Source organism: Rhipicephalus sanguineus, chromosome 1 (genome assembly GCF_013339695.2).
Source record: "Rhipicephalus sanguineus isolate Rsan-2018 chromosome 1, BIME_Rsan_1.4, whole genome shotgun sequence".
Lineage (NCBI taxonomy): Eukaryota > Metazoa > Arthropoda > Arachnida > Ixodida > Ixodidae > Rhipicephalus > Rhipicephalus sanguineus.
The window spans coordinates 204,765,535-204,779,246 of NC_051176.1; the positions used below are offsets into that span (position 1 = coordinate 204,765,535).

Below are 13,712 nucleotides of genomic sequence, written 5' to 3' on the forward strand. Positions count from 1 at the left end.
TTATCACACCTAGTTAACGCGCTGTATTCCTCGGCTGCTTTCCCTCCGTCCTTCTCTTCCTCCTCCTCGAGTGCTTGGCATCCATTCCGTCACCCCAGCAGATCGCCTTTCCTACACATTACCCGGCCTGCCCAGCTCCACTTATTTTTTTTATACTTATGTCGTTTGTCACCTGGAATATCAGCTCTTCCTGCTTGATCTCTAATCCACACCGCTGTTTCTCTTTTCTTTTTTGGGTGTTATGCCTAAAATTTTTCACCCCCGTGATTCTTAACTTATTCGCAAGTTTCTTCATTAAAATAACAGAGAGCTGAGCTAGTTGGTAAGTATTCATTCTAAAAAGACAGGGCGTGCAAACAAGGACACAAGAAAGAAGTCAGGACACCACAAACGCCGACTAACAACTCTTGTTAGTCGGCGTTTGTGGTGTCCTGACTTCTTTCTTGTGTCCTTGTTTGCACGCCCTGTCTTTTTAGAATGAATTCTTCATTAAACTCTAATTTTCGGCCTCTTAGGTTATGACCGGAATATTACACTTTTTTTTTTCTGCAAGCTTACTAGTAAGATGCCAGTCATGATTTGGTATTTTACCCGTCGATAAACGTGCCCTATCCAAGATTCGTTCTTATTCTCTCGTCCGGCTACTGAACATTGCTATTGTACTGCGTATATTAACGTTTCAACCCCGCTTTGGCACTTTCTCGACTAAGGTCGTCGATCATTTCGTGCAGCTTATCCCCAGAGTAAAAATATGTAGCACATCCTCAACGTAATAATGCCAAAGGAGGAAAAAATAAAAGCCTATGGCTACGGACACCCTCGTGACTGAAGAAATCTGTTTACATCACTGGCGAAGATAGCACATGGTATTGTGTTTGTAGTCCGTATACTGGCTCGCCAGTGTTTTGACATTGCTTGTAACCTCCGATAGTACGTGAGACGACCGCCACAACGAACGATAAAAAGGAAAGTGAAGTGCACAGCAGAACGTGTTTTTGATCATTACAAGAGAGTGTCAGCGAACTGTGTCGAAGAAAAGAAAGCGTGAACTGTTTCGGCGCTGTGTGCACTGGTCAATTCCACGAATCATAATGTCAGACTTGAAAAAAGAAAACGATGCATGCCGTAATGATCCTAGAATGCAAAGATCCCACCAGGTTGAATGAAGATGCATTTATTATAAATGAATTTTTATGGTACATAATGAAAATGGCACATATGTACACTGTTTCCTTGAATGTATTGCAGTGCGACGCACACGCATACACACGCTGATACAGAATGCGCCTGTACAAATACACATTGATATATAAATTGGGCTCAGTGAATCACAATGAAACAAGTAACTGAGACGACACACGTGTGTTTAAAAAGAAACAACAGAATATGCATGTGCTGCCGCTTGTAATTAAGCGGCGCTCACAATGGGAAGAAATGCCACTAAGCACACGCGTTAAAGCCGCGCACCCTGATCATGCGACACGATGGCGCAGAACTTCGCGACAGACGGAAAGTGAGAACATCAGTCCGACCGGCGGCTGACGTCAGACACGCACGTCCGTTGAGGTCTCTTCTCTCGAAACCTGCATAACTGTTTTATATATATTTTTTACGAACATGATCAGGCTCCCATGCTTTCCGATACTTTCTGCATTACAATAGTGGCCGCAACGGTCCCTGCGGGTTTCCAACGCGCCATATCAGCATTCCGACAAGCCCGTCACGAGTGAAATGTGCCGCAAACCCTCATTGTTGCCTTCAGCATCACGAATAGCGTAGAAGCAGTCTTTCGTCAGATCTACAACTAACTGTACAAGAATCTCGCTGCGTCTTTCACCTACTCTTCAGGTAACGTCTCGAAGCCTTTACAAAGTGCTTCCGCGCACTCTACTGACGTTTACTTTCCTTTTTCACTGCATTGCCGCTCGATTACAGCAATTGAATGTAATTTTTAGCTCATCCATATCATTCACAAGTGTTCAAATGGGTCAACAAAACATACGCCCTAAACGTTTGCTACCACTCAAAGGCGTTCTTACAAGTATGAGCAATCGAGAGGTTTGAAAAACACGTCAGTACTTCACAGCCGCGGCAATATTCACAGTTCGTTTTTTTTTTTTTAAGCCTATAGTATTATGGACCATTCGTAACGAACACTAGGCCAAATAATTAAGGTCTACATCTGAGGTAATTACGTCGAATGACCTAGAAGTGGCACTCAATGCATTTTAGTGATTGTATAGTTCTTACCGCCCATTAACAGTGAAAGCTACCATGCTGGCAATTAATCAGATGCTTTCATCTGCCGCATCTGGCCCTTCATTTTCTGTACTATGGAAGTATCTTCGAGGCGGATAAATTTGTTTTGCGCCAAATTAACTCTGACAAATCCAAAACATTAAATTAATTTTTCTAAACTGCTCCTTCGTCCCTTATTGCAGATCTAGAGCCGTCCGTCATTCCTTTGCATCGTGTACTGAATAAGGACGCTAAACACGTCTCTAAAACATAAACGCCTGATATAAATATCGCTCTGTATCTGTAGATTAGGTTCTTAGACAAAATTGCGCTTTGCATAAGAATGCCTCGTCGGTGGGTCAACCGTGCTTATCACCCTGTACGCCATGGCCCGGCAGCATGTGCGTGCGTATCGCCACCTGAATGGCGGCGCCAATTATTTTTCGAGAAATGTGTACCTGGAAGTATTCCAATTACAGCCAGCCACAGTGATGCCTTCCACTACAACATTACAGACAACACATACAAACGAAAAATGATTGAAGTCCGATACGGGAAGATTTTGGTGCCGATTCATAATGTTTACGGCTGAAGTTGGTGATGTTCAATCAATATACATTTCTTCAGTAACGATGAAAAAAATTAGATACCCTTTTCTTTGTAACTGCGATTAGGCTTCACCATATAATTTTGAAGAACTACTCTTGATAAGTGTAAAAAGACGCTCGACGAGTGTTGTTTTTCTTCGGGTTCTAGTGACCGTTGAGTATACACTCTTGCTATTATACATTTTGTACATTTTCTCGTAAATGTATGCGCGAACCAGAAGCGAGTATGCAGGTTAGCGATAAGGAACACACAGGTAAGTGCTCAGCCCTGAGAAGTCAGAGTAGTGCCGCAGTTGCGCGCCCGTATGTGTTAAACAGGAACTGGAAATGGAAACGCAAGTTAACATGCACGAGACAAACACCGCTTTGATTACAAGTCGAAGTATTTGCTTCCCGCAAGTTAATGAATACCATACCGGGCCCTAATTCACAAAGGCAACTTACACTAGACTGGTCTGTAACAAACTTTCGGCCAATCGAGATGCTGGACATATTGTTAGCGAAGCCAACTGGCCAATGGCAAAGAGCACTCGCAAACGAAAAGTTTTGGGAATCCAGCCCCTGGACATCAGCTTGCTTAGTATAAAAGGCGCAAAAATATTTCTCGTTTGCAGGAATGACCTAAAGACACTAGCTCGATGGCTGTTACAAAAGAGATGGCCTAATGCGGCATACATTTGCAGCGCATCATCGATAAATAAGCACTTAAAAAATGGTGGTTACATGGCAAAACCTTTAACGTATGAACAAGCTGGGCAAGCTGCCCGCTCGTTGTCGTCTCATCTGCCTCAACATTTGATCGTGGCAGGCAACCAACGAGTGGGAACGAATTCTATCCTTGTTCAGACTTTGTTCGCCGACAATTTCTGCGCTTAGGCGAACTTGGCAGTTGCTGTTGCACTCTAGTGCGATGTGCAGGTGGCTTCTACGCCGCGCTGTCTCCTCCCGTGTCCCTGGCGTTTCGCTGGCGGTGACGTCATCGTCTGCAGGGGAAACCACGTTTTCTCGAGAAATCGAGCCGACGTCCTCATTCTCCGTATTCCGAAGAGGCGGAGATGACGGGGCGACCTGTGGAGCGTGCTCTTCTGCTGGGGCAGCTGCGGTGTCGTCCACAATCTGGCTGTTCACGATGGTGGCCTTCGTTATAGACCCGTACGGCGAGACATGCGTGCCGCTTTCGTTTGGACAGGTTGTCATATCGGCTGGCATCGAGTAAGGTCTCAGATGCCGTTCGTTGGGAGACGGCTCGACCATGCTCTGCCCTTCTTCGACTGGCGCGGTTTTAGCTGGCTCCGACTTGCGCCGCCTGTGAGTTTTGGGAGGAAGTGGCGGCGGCACGTCGTTCTCTTTCTCCAGCGACGGCCTTCTCAGCAGCACGTCGTCGAGTTTCTCGTAAATGCGCTCATCCATATCGCTGCTGACGCTGAACGCCACCTCGGACACGGGCGACTCGAGTTCGCTGTCGACGTGAGCTGACGTAACCGAGATTCCGGAGTCGAAAGTGGAGATGGACAGATGAGACTGGCGAGAGCACGGGAATCCCTGCACTTCGTCCGGTCGAGGAGGAGGCAGGGGCCCCTTGAATGTGGGCATCTGCAGTACGGATATGGCGTTGGTTTTGGGCACGCTGTAGCCATTGCAGTCTTCAATGGCTGCCTGGCGATGCTGCTGAGCGGAGCCCTGGCGTCGCGCTGGAGTGCGGCCATGCATCTCGTGTACTTCTTTCCAGCTGTATTGTTCGGGGGTCAAACGCTTGAGGATGCCTTGCACGACGCCCCTCAGAGTGTAGACAAAGTTCAGCGCTTCAGGGCAATAGAAGTGCAGCACGCCTCTCCCCGTCGAGCTCTCGCTGCGGGACGGAAATGATAAAAAACGGTCAACTCACGTGGGCACAATTCTACGTTCTACTCGTACAGTTGCTTTGAAAGCAAACACAGTCACACTTTCAAGGAATGTATCTTGACATTTATCTACACACATTTCATTCATTCTTTTTATATTTTGTGCAAGAGTGTCAGGAGAAGTGCTAAAGCATGCGAGAGGTCCGAGCCGCTGCTCGCTATATCAAAGAACTGAGTGTGAAGGATTTTTATTACCATTCATAGTAGTAGTAGTAGTAGTAGTAGTAGTAGTAGTAGTAGTAGTAGTAGTAGTAGTAGTAGTAGTAGTAGTAGTAGTAGTAGTATCGAAGACAGAGGCCGACAGAAGTTCAAAGAAGTTATGAAAACAGCAAAGTCAGCCCGTGGCTAGCAGTCGAAACAGCCGATCTGGCGTATAATGGTCGCTAGATCTCGGAACTGCGTGCTCACCTTCCGCACTCGATGGCCAACAGCTTGCCATGGTCTGCCTCGTGTTTGTTGCGCGAGACCTGGAACCGGACGAGAGTGTTGAGGTACCACTCTTGTATCACGTGCTCCGTGTGCGGATGCGTCAGGATCAGCTTGTGACCGCTGATGGAGAGATTGCCGTAGCTGCCCAAGAGGCCAGCGCGGCCGCTCCATGAGTCGTCGATGAGTGAGGCCTCGAACTTGAAGCCCAGAACTGCGAAAATATAGAAGCAGGAGATCATTCCTGGGTTGTAACTTGCAAAATATATATATATATATATAAAGTGTGAACAAAATTCAAGAATAAAAGAAGGAAAACGGCCAAGGAGAAACGTCATCGCTGAGAGCGGAAGATGGTGCGTGAGCAAGATCATGACTGTAGATGCCTAATGAGTGGTCGTCACAGTCGCCTTGCAAAAAAGAAACCAGCAGTGATCAGTCGAAAAAAAAAACAACGGCTCTTCGCTGTTGCAGATTTCAGTCACGATAAAGTGAGCCCATAACATTGCATTCTTCTTTTTTTTTTTCCTTTTCTTGTGCGATACGTAGCGCAGTAGTGTCAAATATAGCAACTAAAAACAACTCCTTCCATGTTTGGTTTTTTTTCCCCAAGGCTTTGTTCGTAATCGCGACAGGTAACATTGCACGCCACTGTCTTGCTAAAACCCTGAAGGATGTGAAAAGCATTCTTCGATAGAGACAAAACTTTTACCACAGACAGCGGACGTACGTACGCGCCGTGACAAGGTTTCCTCGCATGCAGAGGAATCTAACGACTCTTCCCATCATAGGCTGTATTATTAAAGTGGCCCATGTGGTGTTTTCAATATGTGTGATTATGTTGTTAGGCACTTCTAACGCGCACCCCTTTCCTGGAAGCGCTTTGGGCACCGCCTCAACAAGCATCGTAGCCCTTCCTAATGACCAGAGGTTTAAAGAAAGGGTACGCGGTGGTGTACAAAGGCAGATGGTCGCGTGTGCCCTCTCTCACAAAAAAAAAAAAAAATACCAAGCATTTTTTTTTTCTTTCAACTTTGCTTACTCCCCTACTTCGCTCCCTGTTTACAGCTACTACTTCTTGTAAACTCCAGAAAATGGCATGCCTGTCTGTCAACATTATATGAGTATGATTTCAGAAACCAGCCAGTACAAAGAAAGGTAATATAGACGGAGAGTGGTAATGCTGGTACTCTAATCGAGTGCAGCAAAACAATATTTGGTTCAGCAGCTCGCGACACTCGTATCTAACCAGAGAGCAGGTATATTTATTTCGTTCGGATAATATTTCCGGATTCTCCTAAACAATTATTTGGAGTTTGATGAGCCAGCGCATCTCTTTTACGTTCTTTCTTTTCTATGCACGAGCGGCTGTAGACTCTTAATGATGCCGCATACCGCACAAGACTGCCGCTCTGCACTGCGAAGTTATGTGCGTGCGTGTGTGTTCCCCTCTCTTTCTCTCTCTCTTTACTCTTCTTTCAATCTCCCCCATCCCTTCCCCCTGTGCAGGGTGGCATACCGGTTATGCCAAACTGGTTAACATCCCTGTCTTTCCTCTCTCTCGTTTTCCTCCTCCTCCACGGACATCGGCGTGGTATAAAACGTACCGTTCTCAAGCTCCACCATGGGCACGGGTGGCCAGAGCAGCGCTCGCAGCGCGGCCATCCACTCCTGGCTCTGCGTCTCGCTCTCGCCTGCCAGGTAGACCATGGGCGGCCGCTGGCCCGAGCGCACGGCCACGGCGAACTCTCGTGTGCTCGAGCCGCACCGGAACACCTGGGCGTTCTTTGGCGATAGCGTGCCGCGGGCCTGGACGCCCGAGTTGCGGTGGGGGCGCACCTCGACCAGCACGTCGCACGGCTGGCCCGATGCCGACTCCAGCTGGGTCAGGTCGACCCATTTCCGCTTCCAGCTCTGCGTCGAAGCGTGCCAGCCAGTATGAGGAACACACACTCGTCGCGTCAACAAACGCTCGCCGAGATTTAGCGCGGAGCACGTGTTTGCAGCCGAGAAAAACAGCCCAGCTCGCTGCACTGCAGTTTCCGGCCGCTACGCGCTCGAGATTGCGTAGCCATAGGGAAAATGTTTACAGGGTACTATTCTGTTGATTTCTCTCCTGCACATGTTTTGATACAAGACGTGTCAGCTGCTTTCAACCAGCGAGGCTTTTTTATAAATAAACAATGCGCTTGATAACATGTGCTTTCTCACAGTGGTTATGGTTGCTCAAGAAGGTACAAGTTATTCATTTTGCTACGTCTAACCTTATTACTTCTCACCCTTCTGGTGTCAGTAAAGTTAAGTTGTTTCCCATTCCAAGCGGCATCGCCTTCCCAAGACATCTACGAAAGTCTTGTCGGTGGGTGGGCTGGTTCTGATTCGTAGTGTTCTGATTTTATTGTAATCTGGACATATCTCCTTCAAAGTGGCAGTCAAAACCACCTTTTCTTTCTGTCTTATTTTTGTTTGCCTGCATGCGTAAAAGTATAACCTGTAATACTTCAAGTATTCTGCGTGCGTCGATGCATTGTTTGTTGAATGCATGTCACCGACCGTCAGCGGCGCACGTGCCTCAGGTCACTTTCTCCAGTCGTTTCAGCACGCCCACAATATCGGTTGCTGCCAGCATTATAGCACCGGATCTTGGAAAAGACGGCGCCCAGAATTTGGACAAAGACAATGAGCAAACTGTGCTCAAAGCTTTCCTTATCTCCTGCACTGTTCGGCTTTGTCTAGCGTGCAACCACCTGCGAGCTAAAAGATACGGCGGGCATATTCGGCGAGCTCTGGCATCTACTGATAACGCTAGTATGTTCAGCCATATCCTGTGAACAATGTAACGATGAGATATATAAGGCACATTTCCAGAAGCCTGGCTCTCCGCGTTATCCGTCTACGCCAAAGAAAGCCCACATTACTCCACAACCGCGAATTGTGTCTGATAGTGGGAATCCATTCCATAATTACTGGGAAAAAGCGGTTATTTCCCCGCCGTGAAATCCTATACATAAGGGTCCCGTTCGCTCACTCTACTGCTACATGGCGCACCAATACCTTAATAGCTGACGTGGCAAAGAAAAGACCAGTGTCGAAATCATGGAGGACTCACATTACAAATGCCGTGTATCCTTTCAACTATGAAGGCTTATGTGCTGACATTTAGAAACACGTTTATTTTAAACATGATTTGTTAATTATATGTCCATCTTCAGGATAGACAGAAGCATTCTCTCCCAACCCGTTCTAGCGCAAGATTTTCTTTTTTTTTTTTTAATAGGGGCCCAGATTTCAAGCCGAGTGCTCTCACAGCTGTGTGTCACATGCTCATGAGCAATATTCGCGGTGCTCGGATCATTATGTTTGTGCCCAGTTAATACCAGCACGGTGCTGGTGCCAATTGTTCCTTGTGCTAACCAAGTTGGCAAAGTGCGCGGTGCATCTCGCAGAACTTTCAGCAGTAACTTCAAGGTAGTGATCAAGGAACTGTAAGCTTGTAATTACTGCGTAAGGAGGCGCTGGTGATGAACACAAGTATCAGATACAAACGTAAGAAACTTGTGCGAATACGGACCCGGAGGAATTATGCAAAGGTGAGTCCGCTAAGAAACTATACCTTCAAAGAACTTTTCGACTTGCACGCAACATCGACGCGAGCTGCTTTCCACAAAGCCTTGTACTGCTATCTTACTTCTACGTACATACTAATATGAAATAAGCGACCCTGTAGGGCCGAAGCACCTTAGGGCCGAGCCTTGTACCCCCCGCGTCTAGCGTAGCTCTGGTTTACATGGAGTCCGCTAGGGGCGCTGCGGTAGCAGCGCTCGCTTCCGGCGCGCGCTCTGGTTTGAATGGAGACCGCTAGGGGCGTGTTATGCTCTCAGATGCATTTGATATGACCATAAACACCCAACAACAACCAGGGGGACGTGCATAGACCTCGTCTTCGCTAACTTCAGATTACATCCCATTCAAGAACCCCTGGCTCTTCATTTCACCGATCACAAGGCGGTCCTAATGAAGGGGAAACGAAGTCCGCACCTCAACACTATATACGCCTTATGACATCAATAAAACAACATTGTGTATACTATGCACACGTGTTCGTCACGCATTTGCATGCTCGAGTGGGCAATGTACGGGGGATTCACGGTTACCCGAATGATCCCCGGTGCTTCGCCCACTCATCATCATTCACTTCGCGGATATGCGTGATTTTTTTTCTTTTCTGCCAATAGAATAATTAATTTCAGATTCACTATGTGTTCGTGTTCTTCCAGTGTTTTTTTTTCTTGTTTTTTATCGTTTTCTTACGTTGTGACTGATCTTTGACTGAATGCCATCACAGACTTGCACCACATATTTTTTTTATTGCAGTTTCCAATGTTATTGCGAAATTTAAGCGGCACTAGCCATTATATCTGAGTGAACATACCTTCCCTGGAACAAATACCTCTCTCTTGTTTCTTTTTTCAGCGCTACAGGAACTTCTAAGGTATTATATATATATATATATATATATATATATATATATATATATATATATATATATATATATAATATATATATATATCCGAAGAAGCAAAAGTAAAAGGAGCAATCATTTTTTGTTTTTGTTTTTTCTCACCAATATAGACCTTTCTTGGTTCAGTAATAAAGACAAGAACATGTCATTTTTTTAGAAGTGGCAGGCGCATGTGAGCAACTTGTGCTGCCGCCCTTCTCATAAAAAGAGAGTTCTAGTCAGGGGCTATGGGAGGCTGTCATGCGCAGCTACAGCCCCGCACTTCAGGAGGCTATCCTGAGGTCGGCTGAGGGGATAGAGGAGGCCTACCGCGAGTAGGATCCCTCGCCTTCTAGCAGCCCCTTTCCTTTACGATGGGATGAATAAAGTTATTTCTCTCTCTCTCTCTCCCCACATACTTGTCGCAAATACTGTGACGGCCATAGAACTTTTCTTCGAGTTGCGCACATATCGTTAGTGGAAGTTACAGTGGCCAACTTCTTTGGTCGAGTTAAGCATGAAAGCTATAGCCCAACATAATGGCTGCTGCTTATAATAGCCATGAGGCTTAGCAAGTGCAAGATTCAGTCAAATCTCAAATTCTTATCCATAAAAATAAAAACTGTCACAACCATAATAGTCGTTGATAGTCAGTGCGACGTATGTGTATCGTAATCGAAAGTTGATGGGACAAGAGCGTAGTATACGTCCCGTTGTTCCGGGCGCGATTTTGCTGTCTTACTCGCAAAAATATGTGATTGATTCCCACTTGATTCAAATTAAATCTGGAGCCGAATTCACAAAGCTTTCAGATTGTGCTATTTGACATTGGCCAGCCGGCTTCGTTAATGATATGTCCGACATCACGATTGGCCGAAATTTCTTCTTAGGAGCAACTCTGGTGCAAGATGCTTTTTTAATACGGGCCCTGGTGTTCTATACTACAACGTGTCTCGCAGTGCGTAAATCAGGGCCTGAATTCATTAAAGCGACTTACGCTAGAATTGTACGTAAGACGAATTTTTCAGCCAGTCCTGACGCTGGGCATACTATCGGCGAAAGCGGCCAACCACTGGGAAAGAACACTTGCGAAACAAGGTTCTTTTTTTTTTTTTAATTCTGCCCCAAGAACGTAATTCGCCATAACTTAATACTGATGTTAAATTTTCACTAGTATATGTGGACTAATCAAATTTCCATTCTCTTGGTTGGTTGGCAGTTAACAATGCGTGCCCTATTTGCGAGCAAGTAGGCCATCTTACTAAGCATCCTAAAATCACAAGCGGCCCTCTTGTCCCGGCCAGCAAGCTTTAAATTTCGTAGCATTTTTCGCGCACAATCCACACCTTCTACTTAATGGCTTGCATGTTCTCATCTGAGACTAGCCAACGACAAATAAAGTGAAGTGTTTAGAACATATAGTTGAACGAACTGGTGTTCGTTTGAACTTCCAGGCTGATTTATCATATACGATGTTTCCAAATTTACAAGCTTGCGAACAGTAATGGGTTTTCATCGCGTTGTCTGCGGGGACAAACTGAAATATGATCTAAGGAAACGGGAAACGTGTATGTCAATTCACAGCCCACAACGCACATAGCAAGTACACAACATCAAAGCAACTCATGGTCACACGCAACATAACTGTCCACACAAAGATATTATAAAGATACTAACTACTGGCAAGTGGAATACACCCATAGGCACGTTAGCGATCATGAGGTCAGCACTTGATCGCTAACGCAACTATATAGATCGAGCAGCGCACATTCTCTCGGCTGTTTCATTGCAACAGTGTGCATTTTCAGAACTGTCTTTGAATTGCACGCACGCCAATAAATTGAACACCGTCATCGCTCTCTCTCAAATTTAATGAGTTGAGCACAGAGAAAGACAACCATTTGAAGAATCAACTGTAAACCTTTAAGACTGGTCGTCTTTTTTTTTTACAATAGCTATAAAAAGATTTTTTTTTACGTAAACATTGAGTAACAAAACAAGCGTTCGACAGCACAGCCGCAAAGGGAACGTGTAAATAAGGCTCGAACCTTCCAAGTGCTGCTGTTGCGGGCGCTTTGCGGCAGCTTCACGTCCACATATCCGCTCTTGATCACCATGGGACGGCTTGGACTCGACAGTGGCGTCGGCGAAAGAGTCTTTTTCAAAAGTCACAGCTGCTCAGCTTCGCCTGGCTGGTCTCTTCTCCCGGTTTCACGGGGTGGGTCGCCTCAGCGATTCCTGCTCGGAAGTGTCCGCGCGGAGCAGCGCCCGGGATAGGACTGACTGAGTGAGAGAGCTCCGGATGAACGACGTCGCACGGCGGCTGCTGAAGCGTGTCTGCTCCTGGCCCCGTTGCACCGGGGGTTTTTGGCTACTGGACACAGTAGCTGCTCTTATCGGCCACTGAGTATCGACCACGGTTGGGCGCCAATTCGTCGCGGGAGCCCATTGTCTTTGCTTATCGCCGATGGAGTAGGCGGCGTGTACAGAGCGGCGCGCTAGGTTCCTGCCATTCTGTGTTTCCCTGCGTGTGACTCGCGGCAGCACTTTTTCTTCACGTGTTACGTGCAGCGCTGACGCTCCAGATACACGGTGGCTGCGCTGTCGTTACCATTGGCTCCGCTGTTCATTCAACTATTCTGTGCGACCCACGGCGCCCGTGATAAAGCCTCGAACGTAAACGTGGTTGCCAAGCGATCTAGTTACAGAACAGCATCGCCGGCCAGCAGTCATGTCCCAGCTTACAATATATAACAAATATGGAGCCGCGGGTAAAATGCCCCCGCTTTAAAGCAAATTAAATCCAAAAACCAATGAAGACAGACAAAAAGGACAATGGGCAGTGAATTTCATACCCGACTATAAAACAATATAAATAGTAAGCGATGGTAAGATAGGGGACGTATTAAGCGAGTTGCACATTCCGCTGCAAAACGTCTCGATTTTTCAACATCTCTCCACGAAAGCGATACTGCTATACCAAACTTCTTCATCAAAGACGTCGCAGAGTGGTTCTTTTTGTAAACTACGGTTCTCATCGGGCATTGAGTAGCGTATATAAATACAACGTTCGATTGAAAATGCACACTACAAGGTTGGCAGTGCGCGGTGTTAACGTTTGTTCAAGAAAGTCGCAGTAGAAATGCTGCCGACAATTGCAGCACCCACATGACGAAAATGGCGCGGAACATACGAGGAAATTGCAGAACAGCTAAACTGCATTCTCACAACGAATGTCCGACTCTAAAGGACAGCGCTTGATAACTTAAAACATTGTTGCGAGATTCGCTTATTGTTAGAGAAATAACAGTCTGTTGCCGACTAGAAAGAAACAACGTGACGAAACACGACCCTCGATAACTCACGACGAGTTTATTTCGAGAATTGCGGTTGTTCTTGCGCAATCGTAGACAAATCACGGTCCCTCGAAGCAACAAACTGCATAACGGTCGCAACCTTGATATTAAATAATTGACACGTTCGTGTTTTCCTGTAGCAACGGCGTTTTTTTCATCCTCATTCACAACGCGCTGCGCGTTTTTCGCTCTATACAGCAACTCAACAGCTTTGAACAAACAGCAATTGCAGAGTCAAATGTTTTTCGAGCTTGTTCTGCGTATAACGTTTATCTTCATCGTGGCCGCGTAGCGCCGAACCGTGAATAATGCGAGATTTTTAGACTCGTCTGCGTCTTCTCGTTCATATATCATGCATTTCCGTTTGAGATAACAAAGGAGCACCGGTAAAAGGAAACAGCTTTCAAGTTGTTTTTTTACAGCTTCACCTTACTGTCTAAACTTGCGAATCGTTCACAATGTAAGTAACAGATTTAATCACTGTAGCAGTGGACAGTACTCCTTCGCGCACTCAGATATAGCGACTCTTTCGTGTTTTGTTTTGTTTTTTTCTTTACAGTTACAATGCATGTTGTTCGATCGCTATAACATTGTCTTGGCCATTGACGTGAAATATTCTTGCCTGCGCTGGGAAACGAACAAGAAAAACTAAAAAAAGTGCAAGAATTTTGAAATTCATCGC

The 13,712-nt window shown here is 46.1% G+C and overlaps 1 protein-coding gene across 1 annotated transcript; it reads right to left on the reverse strand.

The window, feature by feature from the left end:
- Window positions 1-1,158: 1,158 nt before the first annotated feature.
- Window positions 1,159-11,964, reverse strand: LOC119405979 (uncharacterized). The gene is made up of 4 exons (XM_037672804.2): window positions 11,723-11,964; window positions 6,781-7,087; window positions 5,156-5,387; window positions 1,159-4,695 (listed from the first exon to the last, which is right to left on the reverse strand). The coding sequence occupies exons 1-4, from the start codon at window positions 11,789-11,791 to the stop codon at window positions 3,582-3,584; spliced, it is 1,722 nt and encodes a 573-aa protein (XP_037528732.1). The 5' UTR covers window positions 11,792-11,964; the 3' UTR covers window positions 1,159-3,581.
- Between the last annotated feature and the right edge of the window lie 1,748 nt (window positions 11,965-13,712).

What these genes read in the sequence shown, in the direction of transcription:
- LOC119405979 (XM_037672804.2), bottom strand. Translation starts at nt 11,791, where the DNA reads ATGGTGATCAAGAGCGGATATGTGGACGTGAAGCTGCCGCAAAGCGCC. An exon ending in GCAACAGCAGCACTTGGAAG is followed by an intron (nt 7,088 to 11,722) that starts GTTCGAGCCTTA and finishes GCTTCGACGCAG; the next exon opens with AGCTGGAAGCGGAAATGGGT. An exon ending in CATGGTGGAGCTTGAGAACG is followed by an intron (nt 5,388 to 6,780) that starts GTACGTTTTATA and finishes ATATTTTCGCAG; the next exon opens with TTCTGGGCTTCAAGTTCGAG.